At 42.2% G+C, this 24,658-nt stretch overlaps 1 protein-coding gene across 1 annotated transcript; it reads left to right on the top strand.

The window, feature by feature from the left end:
* Positions 1 to 19,623: 19,623 nt before the first annotated feature.
* On the top strand, positions 19,624 to 24,193 carry MTRES1 (mitochondrial transcription rescue factor 1). Its single transcript, XM_055809829.1, has 4 exons — positions 19,624 to 19,782; positions 21,291 to 21,729; positions 22,565 to 22,637; positions 23,727 to 24,193. Exons 2-4 carry the CDS (start codon positions 21,299 to 21,301, stop codon positions 23,901 to 23,903), a joined length of 681 nt encoding a protein of 226 aa, XP_055665804.1. The 5' UTR covers positions 19,624 to 19,782; positions 21,291 to 21,298; the 3' UTR covers positions 23,904 to 24,193.
* Positions 24,194 to 24,658: the final 465 nt, after the last annotated feature.

The following is a 24,658-nucleotide window of genomic DNA, read 5'->3' on the forward strand; positions in this document are numbered from 1 at the left end:
GAAAAGAGGGAAGCAGAACAATTGCTTTACAGAGGCATTGCTTCCTTTAATAATTTGTGCCACATAAAGAATACTTTCCATGCTAGGGTCATTCAAGAGAGATTTTGGTGGAATGCGATCATTCAGTTTATGCAGCAAAATCAAGCTACCACAATTTAATTCTGCTGTGTGCTCAATTTTTACATTGTGCACCCATCAGTTGTTAAAGCAACGCTCCTGCTAAGCTGAAAGCATAAAAGAGTTTCAGGTTGCTTCTGAAAAGCTTGAAAATGTTTTATTCATGTATTTGTAGCACATATATTGCAGGAAGTATTGCTGGATTCAAGAGAGAATTGAATGAGCCTTCACAGATGAGATTTTGTTAGTTGAGGATTTTGGTTGGGCTGTATAAAATGGATGATGTTTTTTCTTCAGCTCCAGGTCATTCATTCCGGACATTTTGATGAAGACTAAACCAGAGCAATTATGCATTCATGAGCAGGATGCTGAGGGCTTCACTTGGAAAAATGAAGGCTGATAACCAAAGTAAGGATCAAGTATCTTTCCCAAGGCTACTGCATAATGATGAAAACATCACGTCTTAAAGTACGTGCTGCAAAACAAAGCCTAGTGCTGCTTTTAAACTGCTGCAGATAAAATAATGGATTTAAAATAACCAGCCTCTTCGTCTGCTGGAGCACAGTAGACCAGTACAGTGCATAAAATGTAATGTGGACTCTGTAACCAAGAGCTTTGTGCTGCTAAGCGGCAGAGCTGACAGATCCTATTTCAAAGTTATCTTTAATGCAAAAACAATTGTATCCATTACAACAAAATTGCTGCATGATAAAGCCTGCTACCTCAATCATTTCAGTCTCGTATTAGAAATCAAATCCCTGTGAAGCCTGAATGCACACAAAATGCAAATCACTCCAGACTGCCTCCAATATATGCATGTTTATATACATCCTGGCTTTCAGATACAAGGTGTCATTGTGAGCTCTGCTGCAGGGGCGGTGTAATCCGAGTGCAGGGAAATGCTGACTCGGAAATACACACGGCAAAGAGCCTAGCCCTGCAACTGTTTCTTCTCATGAGCCCTTACAGGTCAACGAGCTGCATAAGAACTGCTCTCAAGGGAAATGACTCCATATGAAATATTGTACTAATGACATTAGAGAGTATGCTACTGTCTTGAGCTAGCTTGAGAGCATTTGCATTGTACAGGCAAATCCTAAATGTTGGAGGGATTAAGCTAAAAGCTGAGAATGGCTTGTCAAAATAGTCCCAAGTTCATTTGAAAAGTCATTTATTGAGATGTTAATAATGTCACATCTCTGTAGACATAGTGGGGTTATCCTTCGCACAACAAAGCAGCACCATGCACGCTGCATGCAGAGGACAGCTTGGCATACATTATTTCATCCTGCTGAAAACAAGGAAGCCACTAGCAGAAGCTTATGGGTTTAACAGCATTGGATCTGGCCCAAAATACTTCACTTAGTGGAGATTTTTGTTGAATGAAAGCTGTTCATTCAAAGTCCCTGTAGTTTCTAAACCAGCTGAAAAACTGCAACGTGAAAAAACCTTAAGGGCTATTCAGAATATGATGTTGTGAAAGAAGGAACAGTAGGCTGCACACAAACTGTAAGTGCTCATTTTAGGCTTTTTCATTCAAATAATAGCACTATACTTTATTCAGGACATATGTGGCTAGCATGTTTACAACAAAAGCTGCACCATCCATCAACCAGAAGCAGAATTGTTTCAGAGTCATCACAATGTATGCTATCCAGACACACTCCAGCTGGACAGATTTGTGAAAGTGAGAGGTGTAGGTAAAAGCTGGTCCCAGCTATCATAGGTGTAATTTAAAAAAATTAAATAGTTGTGAAGTGCATAGGCTCCATTCTGCTCCCTTCCCTCCCACCTTCCCATGTCGTTAAATAAATCCATCATGTCCTCTTTGCCTGTGTGGATTTCTTCATCACTGATTCCATTGTTCTGTGATGGAATGGAACAGAACAAAGGTTACCAGATCATTTTTCTGAATCACTCATCTGGTCTGATGAAAACTCAGAAAATCAAGTGACTTAGATGCTATTAAAAAAGCAAACTGGTCCCATTTCTTCAAAAACAACAAAGCAGCCCCCAAAAGAAAACAAAAGAGCATGCCGCCAATTAAGCCAGCCATCCCAATCCACTTGAATAGTTAGCATAAACTTGATTTCAAAATACTTCATCTATTTTACTGGTACATCGAAGAATTAAGGCCCATTGTTGCAGCCTTTCTCATTCTGTCTCTTTTTGGAGAGCACCTCCGTTTTCAGTGTTGGTTTTTTGTTTTTTGGTTTTTGGTTTTTTGTTTTGGTTTTTTTTTTTTTTTTTAAAGATGCATAGCCATGTGGTTTATCTTCATGCTTTCTTCTAGGGCATTCAGAAACAAACTAAATGAGGGATCAATGTGCTTTGATACTCCCTGCACATTCCAAGAGTTATTCAAATGGGAGCTTTGATAAACTCATCCTGCTCTTCAGATTTGCTCAGCCCACTGGAAAAGTAAAGGAACACAATCAGAAGCCTGCTGTGCTGCATTCCCTCCAGAGCCTTGGGAGGCCTCTCCAGGGGCCTCTGCCACTGAAAACTGCAGACCCTCCTGCAGCATGCCTAAGTAGCTAGGTGTTTTAAAACACATTTCTCACTGTCTAGGGAGTAAAGAGAATTGCTCTGAATATTGTTAGGCCTTTAAGAGTTATTAGAAAGGAGCATACCTGAAAAAAACAACCACCATCGAAGACAACTTTGGAATGTCGTGAACTGTAAATGCTTTTGTATACTTATCCAGTTATTTTTTGCCTTTCAACAACATATTGCACAAATTCCTACCTCTTCCAGCCTCTGTCCTTCATCAAGCATGGAAAAACTTGTATTATTATTAGGATATTCTTCTTATACTAGTGTAGTCTGCAGGACTCAAACCTCAAGCAGTTAATTCACATACTTGATAACCAGAAGCTGAAAGACACCTTTGGCCATTATAAGGAAAATAACTCATTGCCACAGTAAGAAATAAAGGGAAACTGAGCAAGAACTGTTTGTATAAAATTAAAGCATAGTAATACTTTGAAAGGGAAGAGGCTGTAATAAGTATGGAAAACTTAGTACAGTTACTAAAGATGTTAATCAAGTCTCACTCACTGGTTTCAGAGTAGCATCCAGACTCCCTGTGTCACCAGACCTTACGAAGAAATAAAACTAATTACACTTCAGCATTTCTAGACCTTAAGGTTTTTAATCACATATACTGTCTTGCTTAACAGTTCATTCACTTTATGCAGGCAAGTTACAAGTTTTTGTAGAAGTGTCTGGAAGTGCATCTAGAATGCATTGCCTGTCCACTGTTTTATTTACAGGTTTTTCCCAAATGAAAATCAGTAGCTAATAAATCAAAGCATAATTACACAAACACAAAAATACAATCATTAACATTTTACTGAGTACAAATGATAAGCATAAGGAAATGTCCATGTACACTCACTGACATGAATTTGTGTTAGTTTGCGATTAATAGATGATACTCTGAATTGGTGGTAATTAACCAAAAGACAGATGTATATTTAAAAAAAATTGAGAGCCACCCATGTTTGACATAATATACTGAGATAAATATCTATACACAGTGATATGATCATGTATACTCACATGCGATCATATCAACTTTATTTTTATTTCTCCTGACAAGATATTATCATCAAGGTAGTTGAACCTCCTCAACAAAGCTTGCTTTGATCAAGTACCAGATACTATTATCTAAACTGTAGGATGATACAGAAACAATCTGTGCAAGTGTAGCAATTTTGATTCAGAAAAATTTTTAAAAAGTAGTATTTACAAAGATTTCAAATTCAGTGATTAAGACTCCGGTCTTCATATTCCAAACACCTGATCATTTAATTTCTTATTTTTGGTCGTTTGCTCTCCTCTCCCCATTCCTTCTCCTCATTAGAAGTATTAGCCCATGTTTAAAGTAAACTATCACAATTAAAACTCTTCAAAAAAACCCCAAAGAGTAAGTTATTCACATTGTGCCAAAAAAAAAAAGAAAAGCAGCACTAGAGCATTACTCAAAAGATTCCAAGATTCCATAAATCCTTCATAATTAAGGAAAGTTCCAGAAGCAAGAAGAACTTATATGACTTGTAGAACTTGGGAGGAGAAATAGGGAAAGAGGAAACTTCTACCTCTTGACTTTTTTTTGTTTTGTCTGAAATAAATTTACAAAAACCTCCTGGTACTTTTCCCAATGTTGCCACACCTCCTTTCTCTGGCACATATGGTTTAATATACAAACAATTTAAATAAAAAGTCAAATTCAAGTTCCCACCATAAATAATTCAACTCTTAAGAAAACTGGTGGGGTTTAGCTATTTCAAAACTAGCCCTGCCTGGCTAGCTATTTGGTTAGGACTCAGAAGTTAAATAAGAGGATTCTTACAAAAATTTAGTATCCTAGCCTTGTAACAATTTAAGTGAAATCTAGAAGAAACCCTTTCCACTGACATTTTGTTTCTTTTGCATGCATCCTACTACCCATAGGTTAGAACCACATAGCCTGTGCGAGAAACAGAACCGTTTGAGCTTTTCTGTGTTTTCTAGTAGTTCTATGAGCCTGTTGACTTTAATGAATTTAAACGGAAAATAAAGTCTCTTCAAGTCCTTATTCTATATGGTAGATAAACCCTATAGCCTTTTTTCTTGGTGGTGTCACTATCCATCCATATTATAAGATACAGCATTTCTTCTCAGCTTTAAATCAGGGGTTGTCAATACTGTCTCTTTTTGCTTCCATCTTGTTTTTCGAATTCCAACTCATTTGGTGAAAGAGGTCATCATTTTATCTCCTTGAAGTCGGTCTTCTCACACTGGTCAGCTTTGGAAAGACAGAATACTGAGTGCTTCTCTAGGTCAGACTGGTACTAAATTGAGTATGGAGTAGAACCAAGCTGGTTTGATGCAGAGTTTGGACTGATTTGTTTTCATGCTGGGTTGGAGATCTAGCCATCTCAGATGGTTCAGGAAACTGGGTGGGGAGTGGTAGCCATTTCCATGCCAGAGTCTCTTAACAGCAAAAATACAGAAGAGAAACTGAGAGAATGAAAAGAAGACTTGTGGTTGAGTGAAGGGAATTTCCATGTCCCTGAGGGGTGGTATTGTTCACTGAATTTGTGACAGCTGACAGAGAAGTGGAACTTGAATTGTTTGAAGGTGTTGGATTTGTTCCATTGGGATCACAGTAGATCTAGAATGCAAGGGGGAGGGGGAGAAAGAGTAACAAAAAAGGGGGTTTGTCTTTTTCATTTTTAGTTCAGAAGACAAGTTAGTAGTAATGAACAATGCGTAGCACCAGTCAGTCACAATATTCAGATATGATACACGCAATTGCTCTCATGACTCTCATGGCGTAGTTAAGGACAAAGACATATTGAATTGCACACACAGGATTCATTAAAGAAATAAATTAACATTTTTCTAAATGTTTATGTTGTTACATAGTTATCACTTTATCAAAACCCTGCACTAAAACTAAAGTTGGAATAGAGGTAGCTTTGGAAAAAGCTCACACCAAAAAAGAAGAGTAAATGTAAAACTATGCAAAGGAATACCTTACAAGCAGAAAAAGAAAACCCAAAACTAAGACAACTGCACAAATTCATTGGCTTTGCATACTAAGCCACAAACAGAAATATGAGTAAACAATGATGATGAATCTATTGATACTGTTTCTGGGGCTGGTTTTGGGGATCCCTTTCAAGCAATGGTGAGGCTTATGTGAGCAGGGTTAGTATTTCAGCCTCTCTCCTACTCTTGCTGTGGTAGTACTGAACTGCAGAACTTAGAACAATGGAACTACACTGATTAAATCATAACCTATCAGCATGCTAGAACATACAAAGAAGAAATGCAGTAGAGAAACCATATAGTATTAGCAAATTAAACAAATGCTGAGAGAAAGCAATACAAAAATACTCCCCCCCAACTCTGCATTATAGGGATAAAGCACGAAATTGTGCACACTATGTAACTTCAGTATCAAGCTATTTCCTACACATGCACAGGAAAACTTTCAGAGCTAAGCTAACATGGTCTTCAAGTAAAAAAAAAACCACACGTGCAATTCATCAGGATTAAAAAAACAAGGGCAAGAATCGCATAACTGTTTCTCAAAAATGACCATAATATAACAAGCTTGGCTTCAGCTCTGTGGCAACAAGTTATATTGTACCAGAGCATTTTGGTAAGCTCTAGTAAGAGAGAGCAGTTAGTTCAATAAATAATACTCTCCATAAAAGGTGTCTTTATCTTACACTTTTAGTGCTGCCGGGAAAATTAATTTTCTTTAGCTGAAAAAATTATAGCCTCTCAATCCTGAAGCCATGAAGTCAATGTTATATTTGTTAGAAAATTGCATGAGTGTGTTCTTTAATTACTTTCTACAGAAAAAACTTATCATAAAATATCAGGTTGGTGTAAAGCTTCTGGTAGGTAGGGTTCTTGGCAACCAGCAACATGCTGGAAGCAATCTAGGACTGCAGGATAAAAATTACAGTGTGGAAGTTTCTGTTGAAATCAGTCCAGAAGTGATCAATAATGAATTGCAGAGTTAATAACCTACAGCTGGATACAAGGCAGGTCCCAGCCTGCCCCAGAATTTTTCTAGTCTTCACACAGAGTCTCCACTGCTGTTTCACATTTGGTTATACATTCTTAAAGTTTTCTTAGCCTTGAACAGAAAGCCTAGTTCCTGGATTTTTTTCTTTTTTCTTTTTTCATGGTGGAAAAGGAAAGGCTTAGAGCCAAGTTCTACAACATCACGGTAGATAGGACCCCAGACAGATCTTCTTAACATGCATGTGACAAATACTGGTAACTCACAGGGTCTGATCCTGTTCTCATCACTGATAAGGGCAGGACTCCACAGAGAGGAGTGGAGAAGGGATAACGCTCTTCCTCACAAACAAGGCAGGGAGGGGAATATTTAAAACGGTCTCCAGCAATCCTCTTGCTGTTTATTTTTACGATATTGTGTTATTGACCCTTTTCAAAAGGCAGCGTTTAGGAACAACATCCACCTGAGAGCCTCACTTGGCTTAGCTGCATTCGTTACCCTGGCACCACGGGTACGGCTCGGCCAGCACAGCACCGAGACCGATGTCCTTTTGCTTCAAGCCCCCAGGTCTCCCGCTGCCGCCACGGGCCCCACCCACGGCCCCGCCGCTTCGGGGGTCCCGGACCGGGGTCCCGGTGCCCTCCCGCAGCCGGCTCGGGGTCGCAGGGGTCGCCCCTCTTCCCAGCGGGGGAGCGCTCCGCCGCCGCTCGCACCGCGGCTCTCCCCGAGGAAAAGGAAGGCGAACTCCGACTTTTTTTTTTTCTTTTAATTTGACCAGAGTAACCCACGGCACCGGCACTGCCGTCCCGGGGAGCTGGGCCCACACCCGCCCGGTCCCCCGGAGGGCGGCGGGCCGAGCCCACCCGCGGGCGGCGCGGCCCCTCCCCAGCCGGGGCTGCCCGGGCTCGCTTCTCTCGCACCCCCGCCACCGCCCCGGGGCGGAGGCGCCGCCCGCCACCCACGGCTGCCCGGCGAGGTGCCGCGGCGGGCTGCGAGGCGGAGGCAGCACCCCTCGGGGCCACCCGCCCCACGGCCCCGCAGGAGAAGCCCGTCCCTCCCGAGGCGACCGCCGCGGGTGCGGGGCTGCTGCGGGAGGTCTCGGCGGAGCTGCTCTCCCGCCTCTCGCTCTCGGGCCGGCAGCGGGGAGGCGCCGAGCCGCTCCGGGACTCACCTGCGTGGGTAGGAGGAGGGCCAGGAGCAGGAGCCCCAAGCCGAGCCGTGCCGCCAGCGCCGTCCCCATGCCCGTCTGCTACTGCCCCGCTGCTACCGCTGCTCCTGCCGCTGTGGCTGCGGGCGAAAGGGATGCGCCGCTCGGCCGCGCCCGGCCTTTTTATGGCAGCGCGGGCTGCCGTGACGCCCCGCCGCGCCTTCCCCCTCCTCCTCCCCACACCTCTGCTCCCGCCCTCCGCCCGCCGCCCCCGCGGCCCTGAGGGCTCCGCTTCCCCTCCCCAGCGCCGGGCCGGGGCGCGGGGGCAGCTCCTGCGGGGCCGCGCTGCCGGCGCCGCGCTCGGGTCCCGCTGGCTGCTCGGCGGCGTGCCCGGGCGCTTTGTCTCCCCTCGGTTAGGGCTTACGGGCGGTGGTGCCTTTGTCTGGTGCCGGCGGCGTGTGCGGGCATCGAGGGGCTGGCACGGCGCTGCAGAGGTTGCGTTGCAGTGACTCCGGAGAAACGTGTTTGTAAAAGCATCAGACTTTTTTATCCGCGCCCTCCCCGCCCCCCCCCAAAAAATAATCATGAGTGAGTGAAGGAAAGGTAAAGGCTCTAAGTATTTCTGAACGAAGGGAACAGCAGATAAAAGGCCGAGGAGTTGAGATCCCGCCTTGCTCGGAGCTGCTTTACCACTAGTGCTAGGACTTCAGGCTGCAGGTTGCCATTTCAAGCAGTCTCTGGATCTAAATATTTGATCATTAACATTATTTCTTAAAGAGTAACAAACCTGTGGAACAGAAGGTTCTTCCAGCTGCAGCCTCTTTGTAGGTAAGGTTCCATCTCTGGCACAGTAAATACAGTAGTTACGTGGCATCTCCACCCTCAACAGACCAGGACAGTCGGCTGTGCCAGCACCTCACCGAATTGGTCAGGCATCTCAGTGCACAAAGTAACAAAAATGGTCTGTGTCCACTTTATAAACTACAAAAAGAGACACTGATGAGCTGATTTCATTGTGACAGTTATTTCCATTGAAAAGAAGAGGAAGATGTTTTGTTAGCTCAAACTAATAAATGGATTTTAAAATTGGCTACATTCATGTTTATGTCAGAGCAAAGTGTGAGGAGGTGTCCGAGCTCAGTGCTGCATAACTTGTTGGCCATCTCCAGGGGCAGGACAGCTCTTCCGAGGGTACTGCTAGAACTCAGTCCCAAAGCACAAGAAACATGGAGAGACACGCCGCAGACCCAGATGCTGGGACTTGTGTTAGGCGAGGATGTATCATTCTAAATCCATCCCCACATCATTTGCTTCAGAATGCCTGACAAAGCTGTAGTTACTTTGTTTTTGCAGGAATAAAGGTATTTGGTAAACTGTACCACCCAAGACACCAATCCTTATTCTATACCAAGATGGAGGATCTTCTGAGAGCTACACCAAGTCCAAAGCACTGATGAAGTAACATTTCCCTGGTTTTTTAATAAATCCTTGATCACAGTCAAATTCCAGTTCCTAACTATTAGAGGCATAGTCTATCTGTAGAGTAACTATGGCAATAGTCATCAATCTGAGGATCTTATGTCTTTGAATATTCACTGGTTGTCTGCTGAAAGCTGGTTGCCAGAAGATGGGTTTATCATTATTATAGAGATGTAAGAAGAGAAAAAAGGAAACTGTGATGGACTTAAAACAAGAGAGGTGTGACAAAGCTGAAAACATTCCTGTCACTACTTTTCCTTGCAAAGAATTCCCTTTAGTTGTCACAGTTAAATGAAATCACAAATGGGAGGGAAGGTCACCTTTTCACTCAGTAGGCATGGCTAACGCTACAGAAAAGTGAAATTCCCTGTGAGAGAAGTCATGTGAATCGTAGCAATAAAATGAGGGCTCACACTATTCTGATGCCAGACCCCCTGGAGGAGATGCAAAAGGAAGGGAATCCAGTTAGGGCTCTACGCTAGCCAAAGCAAAGAATATTCTAGTGTAAAGCTGACAGAGATGGTTTCCATTATAATCTTTCCCACCTTGTCTGGGAGAAAACGAAGTGATACAGCTGTTGCATGATCCCATGGGGATCAAAGCTAGCTGTTTCAGGTTAAAGCAGCAGCTGAGACATGTTAATGTCAAAGCTGGGACAGATGAGAATGAGGGAACAACTCTCAGATGGCTTTTCCCATTCTCTCTACCCAGTGCATCTTAGCTGAGGTCTGGAACTGCACCTGTAAAAAATAAGGATGATGCACGGTTCTTGTAAGGTGACATGAACCAACACAGCTTTATACAACTGCTCATTATTATTATGTAGTGTTAGCATTTTAACAAGTTTCAGCGAAAATGGGGATATCTTGCTAAAAATATTATTAACTCTGTTCCTTTCTATTTAAAAATAAATAAAAATGCAGAGGTTTTAAAACATTTGGCAGAAATTATAAATGGCTGAAACTATAAAACTATGTTAAATGTATGTTCTGAGGCCAAAAAACACGCCTTTCTGAAATATTCCTGACATACTAAAGCAAATAAGGAAATGTACTAGCAGCACAAGAGAAGCGCTAAAAATATTTTATGCCCAAGGTTTTCTTTGAAACTTTTGTCATTGGAAATTATAATTATAATGCCTATGTTCCATTAGATTCCTACAACTAACTCTCCCCATTCAGGAAAGCTGCAATAGTCTTGATTCCTCCTGAACACATAAATCACCTGTGCTCCCAATTCCAAAATCTTTACTTTTTGCAGCTGACATCTATAATGAAGTCTGCAAAAGATGTATCTGAGCAAGAGACCAGAACCCAATATACGGATTTTTCTATGAGGCAAGAAGCACTGTAATTGAGTTGAGAACTGTACGAAGTGAAGCACTGCTATCTGGTGGCCAAAAGGCACTTCTGATTTTTTCTGTCAGAAAATACAATATACTCTCTCAACCAAACATACCTTGATAGTGTGCTCTAAGAGCTTTCATGTTGCTGAGATACAGTGTTAAATATTATTGTTAAATCCCCATTGTTCTGCTTTCTTTTTTTTTTTTTTTTTCTAGGTCAGAATAGTACTCAGCACCTCTCCCAGTTAAATGCATATCTGATGAGAAAGCTTAACAAAGAGAAGAGAAAACTACTTTGATCTTTTGAGTTAAATGTAAGTTCATCCATATATTCCACCAGTGACTTTTAAGTTGATTGAACTTTACAATAAGCATAACTTTCAGTCTAGTGTTCAGAAGCAAAACTTGTGCTGTTTTGTATAATGCATTATCAAATAAGATCAGCTAAAATGACTGGTAGAAAAAGAAAGTTAGCCATCTATAAAAGGAAGGAGAGAAATAGTCTCTAAGACACCTAAGTAATGTATTTAAATTTGGACAACTTTAGCAAAATAAGTGTTGTCACTTTTTTTTTTTTTGAGTGAAATTCATGGGAACTAATTTTGACTTAACCATTAATTTACTCCTGCATTTTAGCTGCCAATCTTTATCAATCTAAACTTAAATATTTTAGGAGCATCAGCTGCCAATGAGAATCACTGGATCCTGTATTCCCAACCTAATCTTCATCCCTCTGGCTGTGCAAAGACTAGAACTTACTAGACCTTGTGGCTCGTTGCAGGGCCTTCATCCATCTCAAGCTCATGCTAGAGTGCACTGCAGCTCTCAGTACTCACCTGGGTCCTATTATAAATTATTTTAGTTAATACCCATCTGTGAACATGTTATGCATTCGTATATTAGAACCTGACCTTTTTTCAAAGGACAACTTTGAAGAGAGAAATCCAACTTTGCAGTGTCTATCAACTAGCCCATATGTGGTGATCTACGCTGACACCATCTGTTGATAAGTTCCTTTGATGTCCATATTGCCATATGGGTTTTGCCTTGAGAAACTCACAGGTCACTATTTCCTAATATATAGGAACACTATTTTTTCATAAGCTAGGGTGGCCCTTCTCTTGCTACTTGTTTAGCAGAAAGGACGTATTGTGCAGCAGCATCAAAGCTCCAGCCATGTAATCAAAAATTGCTGGCTTTTTTTGAAGCATCCTTCCTTACAGTTGCACATTCACTATCAGTGCAGAACAAGACTGAAATACTGATGGGAGCTGACTGGTTGGAACAGATTTTAGGCAACAGGACAAAGCTTTTTGGCGTGTGTCTTGGCTAAGAACTCGAAATATATATTGAGGGTTACATTCTCTTTTCCAGTGGAGGGTTTATATTAAATTTAAGTTAGTAGAGCTTCTAATGGAAGGAATGGTTGGTGGTACTGTAAATCTCCACTTGGTAATAAATGTTGATTGGGTTCCACTATACGTGTCTTCAGACATGGGCCTTGTTGCTATAATCCAGACCCTCATTACACCAGGATTCCAGCAGTGCCACTGTTTCCCTTCTATGTCAATCTGAGGCAAAAAGCATCAGGCTGCTTAATTAGAGGTATATCGTTATGGAAGTAAACAAAGCCACAATTTCTAGCCTGGAAGTTTGAGCAGAAGTGAAAGCGTGATTCCAGAACTACTGTCAAGAAGAAATGTTTAAGAGCTGCTGCCCTCATACCCATGGATCTTTTGGCTACTGGGTGGACTTCAAGGGATGGTGTCAGCTTACACAGATAGGTGTGGCTTCAGATCTGCTGGAAAGCACACCTTTCTCCCTTAGTCAAACAAACTCTTGGGTGACATCAATAGAAACAAATTAAATGGTAGCAGAGCCTGTTCTTTGGCCTTGAGGCCAACTGACGTGTCTAGCTGCATCCATACTATTAAACTCTCCTAGCTTCCAGAAAATGGAGGCTGAATCTAAGCTGCCTATAGGTAGCAGTTGTCCCTGGCCTGGGCCAACCCCTGAATCATGCTCAGGAATTGTTTGAGATCATGCTATTTGGTATGGGACAAAACCAAGACAGAGCTTTCCTTCGGCTCATGAGGCATAATGTCAGATAACAGGCCTATAGACATGAAGAGGTAAAAATTATCAAAGCTCATTTTCTCCATCTTCTGATTTGAGGCAGGTTTAAATATAATTCTCAGACAAAATCCATGAAGGGTGGTTCACAGCCATAGGCTTCCTGTTTCTTTGCCAAACTATCTTTGCAGAATATTTATCTTAATACAGAGTCTTCTTTGCTGCAAATTTAAAGTAATGATTCATTACATCGGCATAGTAAAGCACACAGATAGTAATGATGGCTAGATTTGTAACAAAGTGTTTACCAGCTGAAAATGTATGAGGCACTTTGCTTTGAGAGCAGAAAGGAAGGGTTGTGTGACAGCAGCCATCAACATCTAAGTGAGTCTCCCTGGAAACCCTTAATAGAAAAAGGGAAACCAGCGCTTCTATGATGTCATTAATCTCATTTCTACATAGACATCTGAAACAGAATAATCACATCCTGAAGATGCCTATGTCTTTTCACTGACTATCAAAAGAGTGTAGATGTTTAGCTCAGACATTTGCCACTATATTTTCCTTATTTTGAGGAACAGGTTGAGTTCCTTCATAGGATATGTATGCATTTTTGTCGCTTCCCTTTGTACTTCATTAGATCATGTTGCCCAAAGTAGCACACTCCACTCTGCTGCAGCAGCAGCAGCTTCATGTTTGTGGTCTGATGCAATTTTGAGATTATCTTGCTCCATTTCTTGAACAATAGTGCAAAGTTAGCACTTTTACCAGCTCCTTGAATTTTCTTTCTTTGATAATACTTATTACTAATTGCAATTAGTGCTGCCAAGTTCTTCTCACCATTAGCTTGAGCCCTAGCTCTGTAACTCCAATTTCTCCCACTGGATATGATATTCTGCATTACCTCACTTACCAGTGGATGCAAAGTTAGTTATCCTGATATTATACTACTGCTTCATTCTGCGTCTTTCCAAACAAATGAAAAAATGTTCACTGAAAATCTCTGGATCCTTACTAGTCATTTTAACCATCATCATTAGTTTATGACTGTTGGGATTTCTTCTATCCTTGACACATTTCAATACTTATGTTTTTAGCCCTGCCTACCAAACATTTGATTTTTTTCTGGAAACAGTAGCAGTCTTTATCTTCTCTTGAGAAGTGTTGAAAATCTGTATTTCACAATTTGAATCTAGTATTCTTCCATTTCCCTTTTTTGTTTGTTGCTTGCTTATTTTTTATCTTTACTTTAGTGCCTTCTCTTTGCCACTAGACAGGGCAGATTTTTACCCACAGTTATCAAAAAGATAGTCTATATAAAAAAAGGACTGCCTTACGGAGCACTCACTTTCAGAATTCATTCCTAGTCATGACTGCCGCATGACATCCTGAGAAGCTTATTCTTTTGTAACTTTTCTAGCTAATTTCTAGTTTGGGTATGGGACAGGCAGAGATAACAAGGTAATGCGAATGACTCATGGAGAACTCTGATAAACAGGAACAGAAAAGGTGAAACTGTTTATTTTAAAAGATGAAATAAGAAAAAATGTGATTCAAAGGTGTATAAATAGACAAGTTCTAGAAGGTAGATCAGCTCTTCTTCCATTTCATAATAGAAAAAAGGCCTAGCCTAGGATTTGAGAAGATGAACTGCTCAAAGGAAACGTATCATGTATCACCAGGAGTGTTAAAACTTCATGTATCTTTTAGATGGTGAACTGTTTCTCACAGGGTATCATTAGGCAAGGTGCAGAGATAGAGTCGTCACCTAGTGATGAGAACATCCAGAGTTTAAATTGCAAGTGTTGCAAGGACACACTTCCTTGGGAGACAGACCATCCCAGATCTTGCTACTATGTGGTTTACACATTCTATCCCTCCCTATTGCACCTTTATTTATATTATTTCTTTCTTTACATCAAAGCTTTATATCAAAATTTTATATCAAAATACAGATACATTTTTCTTTCTTAATGCTGTAACATTTATAAATGCTAACCAAGGCAACTTTGTCCTTTAGCCACAATGGAAGCTGAAGTACTTTAAACAGCTTTTTTTCTCCTTTAAAAAGCAAACCTCACACAAAACATAATCTAAAAAAAGAAAACTTTAATTGTACACAGATGGAGGAACAATCTAAATTTCCTCATTGGAAATCAATTATGTTAGACTTGCATGCATATATCTTGAATTAGTTACTATCAATTAGAGAAGATAACATTTTATTCTAATAGTAAAGCCATTAATCTGAGGAGAATACAGAGGAAACACAGAAGTAAACAAATAATTCAAACTAATTAACATTTGCTCATGGAATGTGTAGTTTTATGGCTAATAAGTAAGGTTTGAATAACAAATGTTTAATTGATTGCTTTTGCTTTTTATTGCATTTGTCACCCACTGTTACCAGTAGCTCGATAAATCTTATAACAGCAGCCAAGACCAGCAGGACCTTAGCATGTTCACTACAGAATGAATGAAAGCCTGGAAGCCTGTCTTAGGGAAGAGCACATTAATTTTTCCTACCAAAAATTGTTGTGTTTTAGACAATTGGCAAAAAAGAAAGAGAGGGAAAACCAAACAAAAAAAATCTCATTGCAAACCTCTCACCAAACTGGGGATTTGAAGGATTAGCAGTGAAACTGTGGAGAATTTATTTTCCATGTAGCTGGATTGGATACCAGGCTGACTGAAGGAAGTTACTCACTGTTTTCCTCCCATTTGCTTAACTACTGTTGTAACACTGATTTTCTCTGGCAAGGCAGCCATGTATTTCTGGTTTAGGTGGGTCACCATGCTCTGACTTATTAGGGTGGCCTCTATCAGCTTCTCCAGCACTAGTCAGAGCAGTCTGCACTGCCCATCTCCATTTTCTTTCTCATTATGGCTCAACGTAGCTTCTACTGTAAAAGAGAATAGGCAGACAAAAGCCAAATTAGTCAGGTAGTGAAAAGGATGAGGGGGAAAAAAGTTATACTTTAGCAAGGGCCTATATCTTCATCTATTAAAGAAATATAAAACAATACCTGAAACTCATCCACCTTACTTTACTCATCTAATTATCCATTGTGAGTTTTCAAGGAATAAGTAGGCGGCAAGCAAAGGTACTTTGTGAGACCTTGCTCACTTCTGGAAAGGGATTCCATGTGCAGGATGCCAGTGTGACTACAAGAAAAAGTGGACAGAAGTTCATAATGTGGTTGTTATTGCAAGAGATGAACTGGCAACACAGACAGTTGGTAAGTAGAGATGAAGCCAAGTTTCAGTGTGCATGGGGGCTGGACACATTAAAAGTATCTTAAAGAGCATAAACCCCATGGTTTATAGTAAAAATGGCAGAGTAGATGCTATAGGTAAATGTGTGAGAAAGAAAAACCAGTTTAGAGCAGCGTGCCAACTGAAAAGGCAGTACTGGAAGGGCTAGAAAAGGAGCTTCTGCTGCATGAAAGCTTAATTTCCAGAGTCAGCCTTTAGAGAAAGAAATGGTAGGATTATTTGGTCACAGACTGGATGCAAGTAAGCTAGAGGAATTGGCTCCAGACTATGGAATAAGAAAAGAGAACATCTCAGCACTTACAATAGGTGTGACACTGGAAGAGATTAATTAGCAGTCAGGGAGCTTTAGCTCATTATTCAAATTAATATGGACAAACTTAAAGGTGATGCTCACAAGAGGACACTGTGCTTTCCCAGGCTGCATGAATATGAATTGAACACTGTCTAGTCACCTTCTCAGTACACTTTGAAATAAGCAGTGTCATTTAAAAGCTGTGTGGTTCCAGCAAGGTAATGCTGATGCTAAATCTGCAGTGACAAGTAATCTGGTGAGATGTGCATTGCAGGATGTTAGAGCTACTCACCGGGCTAGAATGGCCACATGGTGCTCTTGACTCTATTTTGAGATGCAACAAGCATCAGAAGATCTGCTGCTGTCACTTGACCAACTTGCAGGAAAATAAAGGTAACAAAAAACCCTAGGCAGTGGGGAGAGAATTCCCAATTACAGATTCCAACATACAAGTCACAAGATATTAAGAAGTTTTCCTCTGAGCTATCCAAACTAAAAGACTAATCTCCTTGTGAATGGATCATAGTGAGTATATTGAAATAACAGAAAATGAAAACCGTAAGCAGGAGAGGAATTACCCTTCCTAGACAGAAGATGCTAGACAGAAGATGACTCCACTTGGGGGGGGGGGGGGAACAATTTATAAAAATAATTCTATTACAATAACCATGGGAAGAAGAATACATCTTGGTCAGACTAATTTCTCACCCAGACTTCAAAAGGATACATAGACCACCACTCTTCTGCCAGAGATGAATGATCAGTGGTTTCAACCAAAGCTGAAACTTTTGACTGTATGTTGCTGAGGTGTCATATGATTTACAAAAATAAAAAGCTTCAAATTGCCTGAAAGCAGCTTAAAGAACAGCCTTGTCACATACGTGTCTAACTACCCCGTGTTGGAGCAAAGCCTCTGGAGAGCGCAGCCTGGCAGCTTTGCGAGGGAGCTATTCGCTGCCATCTAATGGTAAACTGGAAGAAGAGAAAAACTAGATATTGGTTTTCACCCCTCGGAACGTTTTGGTTGTAATTACAATTTGATATAGTTAAAACAGGAATAATGAACATTAACTTCATCGTTGCCTTTTTGGCCATTACAAATGCATTTAATGTCCCAGGTTGGAAGTTGTCAAGACCTCACAACTGGAGCACAAATCTTAAAGACAATCACAGCCCTTCTTACTATGTGGCATGGAGGGAATCTGATGACAAGGAGACTGGAGTGACACTGAAGCTCCTCTACAGTATAGGGCTGAATGAATCCTGTCAAAAACCTTGGTAAGCATCTTCTTTTGTGACTGAGATATAATAGAAACATGATGTACCTTCTAACTACTGCAACTAGAACAATGGCCCACGTAGCTGGACTAGAAAATGAAGCAAGCATGACAGAAGTGGTGTCTCTGTTTGCGATTGTGCAATGATGAGATAAATCAGATGCACGATGCCTGTTGATGACATCCAAGTTACATTTCCTCTCTGATGGAGAGGGACCTGTCTGAGCACTGCATTATTAACCTTCTGCAAACTGCAAGGCCTGCAGGAAAGGATACCCAATGGTGAATTGATCACTTTCTGGTTTTTAAGGTGTTGCTATATTATCATATTTGAAGAACATAAAAGACAGAGTGACTTTAGGCATGTTCTTTACCTTGCCTTTCAATATGAAGATGCAATAAGGATATATAATGCCAGACTAACCTAGAAAAGCACTAACACATACTTTTGTTTACTAAGAGTAAGTTATCTTCCCTTTTAGCAAAGTTAGAGTGTGACTTTAATCCTGCATGAGACCTAAGAGCTCTGAAAAGAATAGGGTGTATGGAAAGCTGGGGGTGGGGTGGATGGGAGGTGTTGGGTTTTGGGTGTGGGTTTTTCTGCCACAGAGGAGGTAGCATTTCTGCTCAAGGAATCCTCACCGTTCGGACCTTCATTTCTATTCTGACTCACTATGTGCCACTATGAATGCAAGAACGTTACTCTTACCAGCTGTATTTTTGCCTCAAAAAAGATGTATGTTTATTTTTTAGACACAAGGTGGGGTGGGGGGAAGTGCTAAAAAGCTAACAGCTATATTCCCAAGAGAAATTGATCAGAATCCTACAGAACTGGACACTGGAACATTCAACATACACAAAGACATAAAGATGTTCACAGCTTCCTTCCCAGTGAGGTTTCTAAAGAGAGAAAACAGTTTTGCTAAGGAATTGCTCCATTACAAAATATCCCTGACATAAAAACCTCTCATTCAAATGTTTTATGACAAAGTTTATACAGGGTTAAAATTAAGCAATCACTTATAATGTCTGTACTAATTGCACAACTGCTGTGCACCGGTAGCTCCACAGTTGCACCACTTGCCGTATTTGCTGGTGATTTTCCAAGGGAGGATCAGTCTGCTGAGTGAGGTGACGGGCATTTTAAAGCAGAACTTTAAAGCTGAGAAGCAATTTCATTTGTCAAAATTAACCTGAACAGTGTACAGCCGTTTACATCAGGACAAAATGCTGCCAACCTGCTGGGGCTGCATTTTGTACCCGTTTTGTACGGATGCAGAGAGTTCCCCAAAGGCTGAGCCACCAGAGCATTCAGAAGCACCAAGAGAGGTGTGCTGGTGCGTGGCAGAGAGAAAGCTGGGAGAAGGCAGTTGGAAGGATGGGCCTCTCCTAGTTTCTGAGCTCCGAAGGAAAGGGATTACGAATTACCACCAGTAACAGAGGTGCAGAGTGAAAGAGTGAGATAAAATGGGAACGAAAGTAGCAGAGATAAGGACAGGGGAAACCCAGGCCACAATGGGATTTGGATTAGATTGTTATGGTGACCAAGCCTTTCAAATTAATCTGTGGTCAGAGAAAACCTCAGCATCTGCTGGAGTCATGTCCCCAGTGAGAGAATTCCATTGTCTTCTGGTTTGGGCATCTGGGCAGAGCCTGAGGGGCTGAAAACACGGGTTGGCCCTCGGCACTGAGGGCCGGGAGGCCTGAAGCAAAGTACTTCAGCAGGTATTGCAAAGGGAGTGATGAAAGGCATGTAAAATCAAGACGATACGAAAAGTATTAACATAACCACTCCCGAGTGTTTGGAGTGTGAGAGCCGGGGAGCAGGCCGAGCGGTCTGCCGGGCCCTGCCGAAAGCAGCGTACGCTGGAAGAGCCAACACCGGAAAAAACAACGATGGGGAATCAGCTCGGCCGCATCCCGGTGGGGCGGGAGAGCGGCGGTGGCGGGATAAGGGGCTCCGGGGGCTCCTCCCGGGGACCTCCCGCCGCGGGGCTGAGGAGCGGGCGGCAGCGCTGCCGCCTCAGCCCGGCACCCTCCCAGCTCCCTCCGGCCGCCGCGCTCAAACCGGCGGGCAGGGGGCGGCGAGAAGGGAAGAGCCACCCACCTCGCCCGCAGCCGGTCCGCCGGGAGCCGGCCCCGGTAGAGGGCGCCGAGGCCAGGCTGAGGCGGCTCCGCTGTGGCCTGCGAGCGGCGGCGCGGGGACGGCAGCGGCAGGCCCGGGCCCCAGGCGCCTGGAGGAGCCAGGTAATCGCGCCTCGGCCGCGGGCCCCGGGCCCCGCCGGGCCTCCCCGCGCGGGGGCGGGCGCCGGCCGGCCTCTGCTGGGGCAGCGGGCAGAGAAGCCGGGGCTCCCCGGGCGCTCCGGCCCGCGGCGGGCCCGGCACCGGAGGGCCCTACCGGCGGGCCAGGGCCCGTCCATGGGGCTGGGGCGGGGTGGCCTGCGGGCCCCCACCGCACGCCGCGGAGGCTGGCGTCGGCTTGGCCACCTGCTTTTGAACGGGCTTCCAGCCTCCCGCCGCGCCCGGCCTCGCATCCCCCGGGCGGGCCGGCCTACCCGCGCCCGGGCTCCGTGAGGGGAAGCGGCCGCCGGGGGCGCTGCTGGCCCCGGGCAGGGGCTGCCGTGGCGCCCAACGCGGAGCAAAGATCGAGCGCCAAAATAAGTACAGTTGTTTACACTTTCAAATAACTCCTCTAGGAATTTGTCCCCCAGCTGAGGAGAGGCGTAAGTCTTCAGCGAGGACTGCACCAGCCTAAATTTTAAACCATGTGTTATATATTTTAAGTTCACATATTTAAATACAGAAAGCCGAGGGAGGTGTGGTTGGTTTTATTTGGACGGTAACTGACTCGTTGATCAGGGCTTTTTGCGGGCCACAAAAAGTGCCTCATTCAGATTTCGGCCGAGTTCACTTGGATGTGGGGAAAACAAACCCCAGTTTTGTGAAGAAACGCTCGTTTCCACACTTCCAAGGCCATAATAAAAGCCAGTGCCCCACCTAGCTAGGAAGGACTGTAAATCAATTTATAAGAGAGCTGAAAGACATTTGGGGTTTTTGGGGGGTGTTTTCACCTACTTTTCCCAGGCTAGAGATTGCTCCAGAAGGCAGTAGTACTGGGAAGCTAGCACATGAGAGGGTTGTTGCTGGTGTCCGTCCTGTTGGGGTACATGGAGGAGTGTTCCTTCTCCTGAACGCTAGCACAATGCTGATTCCCATTCAGAGAAGTGGGAGAACGTTGTGCAGCATTCTGCCATGTGGGAGTGTTGTGGTCTGAGCAGAAGCTGAAGTCAAGCAGCTTTTGACTCTTCTGGGCTTACTTGCTTGCAGTATTGAGCAAGCTGCTTTTATTGAGAGTGAGTGATAATAAATGTAGGTCTCCCTGTGGTTTTTATAACATAGTTAACTTCATTTCTGTTTATTTTGTGAATTGTATTTCAGATGTAGGGAGGAAAATGCCACAAATGTGTTGGACAGTTAATATTAAACACCAGAAAAGGAATTACGAAGGGAGTATTCCGCTGGGGGTTTTAGTGTTTGTTTTTCATGTGGTGTTTTAGCTCTTTGTAATGGTGGATAGCGTAGGAGAAGGGCAGATCCTAAAGTCAATATAGCCTTGTGCTTTTAGATGATGTACTGCTCTGTGGGGAACAAGATAATAATCTTTTTGCGGTAACTATTATGCCATACCTGGAGAAATCCTTCCAATAGTCAGAGCAGTTGCTAATTTTTACATATGAATGTTTGTTTTATTTTAGGGTATGCTATGACTGGCTTCAGACTCCCTGTCACTACTTTTAGAAAACTAAATGTCTGGTTTGGACTGTGGGAGAAATTCCCCTCTAATAAACTGTATCCCTCTTGGAGGAGAAGTGTATTCTGTAGCTGTCAAGCAAGCACAGTAAACTACAGAAGATGTTTCAGTTTTTCCCCAGTAAAACTCTGTGCACTAAAACTTTCCCCAGAGTATATCTCTGTACTTTCTCTGCGGAACAAAAGTAACAAAAGCTCTAAAAGGAGCAGACAAACCGTACAAGAAGAAGAGGAAGAAGAGGATGAAGATGAAGGGGAAAGCAATTGGGAAGATGAATTTGAAAATGACCCAAATGTAGTAAAAGATTACAAGGATCTTGAAAAAGTAGTGCAGTCTCTTCGATACGATGTGATCATGAAAGCTGGTCTAGACATTGCAAGAAAGTAAGTAAGGAAGAAACAACCTGCTGATGAGAAAGATGTCATGCATCTAAAATTTGAGGTTTGATACCCTTTTGTTGCTGGAATAACTCAGTATGTGAGTTTTCTTTGGGTGTAGCTGTCTTGACTGTCTAAAAATATGTTTCGGTTGTATGGGTGTTCTCGTTTGTTTTACCCTACCTCCCTTGAAAGAGCCTATTTTCTGCTTTTCACTGTCTGCGATATTTCTAAGATTGCTGTGGAGGCATTTTCTATCAGCCACTATTCATTTAAAATGAAGAAAATGCAAAATACTGTACTAAGTAATACAAAAATATCTAATCTGAGATTGAGGGAGTAAAGTATATGCTACATAACGGCTGTAGAAATAGGAGACGGTAAGTATAAACCTAACATACCAGGTGAACCAGGTTAATGTGCAGTCTATAAATATATCACAATGTTTGATCTAATGCAACCTGCAGAAGCCTTATATTGCAGTGTTGTTAGAACAGAGTATTAGTGTAGCAATCACTTAAAAATTATTAAACTGGGCGGTGCAGGAAAGGGGACATTATTCGTTGGATATTCAGGGGACAGGCCTTTAGAAATGACTTTTTATTGCTTGCACCTGTGGCACAGAGCAGCTATACTCTATTCCTTTAATATCTATGAAAGACTTTTTCTTTAATTCCAGTTCAAGTCTCTCCTGACCTTAAATAAAGGTATCCTTTCTGCGCAAATTAGAGTTGTGGAAATGTGCCTTGCACATGAATGGTGTTCTTGTGTATCTGCAAAGAAACAATTGCATTTGGTCTGCTGCACATTGTAAATGCAATAAAACCTTGTTTTTCTTCAGTAAAGTAGAAGATGCATTCTACCATAATGAACTCAGGCTGAATGGAGAAAAACTATGGAAGAAAAGTAGAACTGTAAGACTTTTTAAAATTTAAATCTTTTTGTAAAGTGTAAGAAAATAACTAAGGCATGACCTCTTCTCCCTAAATCGCTCTGCAAAGGTGAATGAATAGCGTTGCTAACACCACTTCCAGCTTTGTGTGTGTGTGTGTGACTGTGATTCCCTGGGTAAGACATTATTATCCCCTAGGGGAGACAGGAGACTTGTGTTCTTAGAGTAAAATCTAAGGCTGAAAGTCAGGAGGAAGGCAGACGGCAGCAAGGGCAGAAGTTTCCAAGTTGCTGAAGGAAATGAATGATATATATGCAAGGTTGATGGAGTAGGAATTATTACATCTGAGATATTGATGGAGCAGGCACATGATTAAAGAAAAAGAGAAAGTTTGATGATGGAAAGGGATTGAAATTGGGGTAGCTCAGGACATGTTATTGTACCTGTAATAGAGCACACAGAAACACAGTTAGGAGAAGAGCCAGAAGGGTTGCAGCCCATACTCTTTTACAGCAGAGCTCACCAGAATGGTGACATATTTGTATGCACCCCTTCTGTGAGGGTGATCCTAGGTGGTGTCATCAAAGGACAATAGGAAAAAAAGGTTTACTACCCAATCCCTTAAAGTTAAGGCTAGTTTTTGATAGGCATACTGCTTTTGTGACACTTGAAAGGAGCACAAGCAGTTGAAGAGTGCTCTGGTTTTTAAAACACTTTAAACTGTTTTAAAGGCAGGAGGGAGAGCTTTGCATTTTGCTGTTTTGTGTCAGCGTTGATAAAAAAAAGATTGGCAGGAAACACCCTTCAGGAAAAAAAAATACCACGTTACACCTTTTTCACTGAGTTAGGTGTTGGTTGTAGAACAGGAAGGGTAAAGCTCTTGGCGGAGAAAGTTGTGAGATTTAATTGCCTGTTGCCAGGGCTTGCCTAGATGTTCATAGCTGGAGGATCTATAGTCAGTCGGTCTAGTATTGCTTGCCTTCCTCTGCTGCTGTGAGATAAGGATATTAAACGGAACAAAAGGAACAAAATTAAAATTGGACATAGACTGTGGGGATTTGTTTTCCCCAGGGAATGTTAATAATCACTCATCTTCTCTTTCTGTTTCCAGGTGAAAGTTGGTGACACCCTGGATCTCATAGTAGGTGAAGATAAAGAAACAGGAACTGCTGTAGTTATGCGGGTAGTCTTTAAAAAAGTATCTAACAAAACCGAAAGTGAAAAATACAAAGTAATTTTGAGGCGCTGGAAAAACTTAAAGGTGCCCAAACAGGATGTACTTAAGTAACAGTGGGTTGCATGTGGCACTGTAAGATTTTTGCAGAAAACCATTATTTGTTGTTAAATATGAATTTTGGTTAAACAAAATTACAGTACCCTTTTTTAAGGGCTTGTGTCAGAATATTAGCTCCCTCTGCTGTGTACATCAATATTCATACAATAAGCCTGTCATTTTTTGCTGTTAGTTTTCTTTCATGGTACTGTGGGATAAAAGAACCAACCCTTACGTTTCCAGGCAGTTCCCTTACAGATGTTAGAAATAATGAACCAATAAAGACTAATTTGATCAGTGTTTAATTGCTGTCTAATTTTGTTCATTGGAAAGGTTACATTAAAGCTGACAGTACCACAAGCAGAACTGCTTTCTTAGTTTTCTCTCTAGATTCGTGAAATAGTTAGGGATAATAGGGATAAAACCCCCAGTTATGTAAAATTGCTTCCTCTTTCATTATTGGTTTGGTCTTGGTTAAGAATACCAACTCTGTGCTTCTGTACGCTCCTGCTATACCAAGAATACAGAAGGATACTGATTGCAGCTGTGTATTTCTAAGCAGGAATCCTCACGGTGCCACAGAATGAATGATGGCAGTGATTGCTCTCAGGGAGAAGGCAGATCAGGGAGGATATGCATGTAGTACTGCTGATTTTTAGTATTTAAGTAGCCGTGCAGAGCAAAAATGAAATGTTGGCTTGTCACATATTCATTTCAGTGTGGCATTTAAGAGAATATTTAATACTTGGGTGATGTAAAGATCCAAGCAA

Source organism: Falco peregrinus, chromosome 7 (assembly GCF_023634155.1).
Source record: "Falco peregrinus isolate bFalPer1 chromosome 7, bFalPer1.pri, whole genome shotgun sequence".
In the NCBI taxonomy this organism is placed as follows: Eukaryota; Metazoa; Chordata; class Aves; order Falconiformes; family Falconidae; genus Falco; species Falco peregrinus.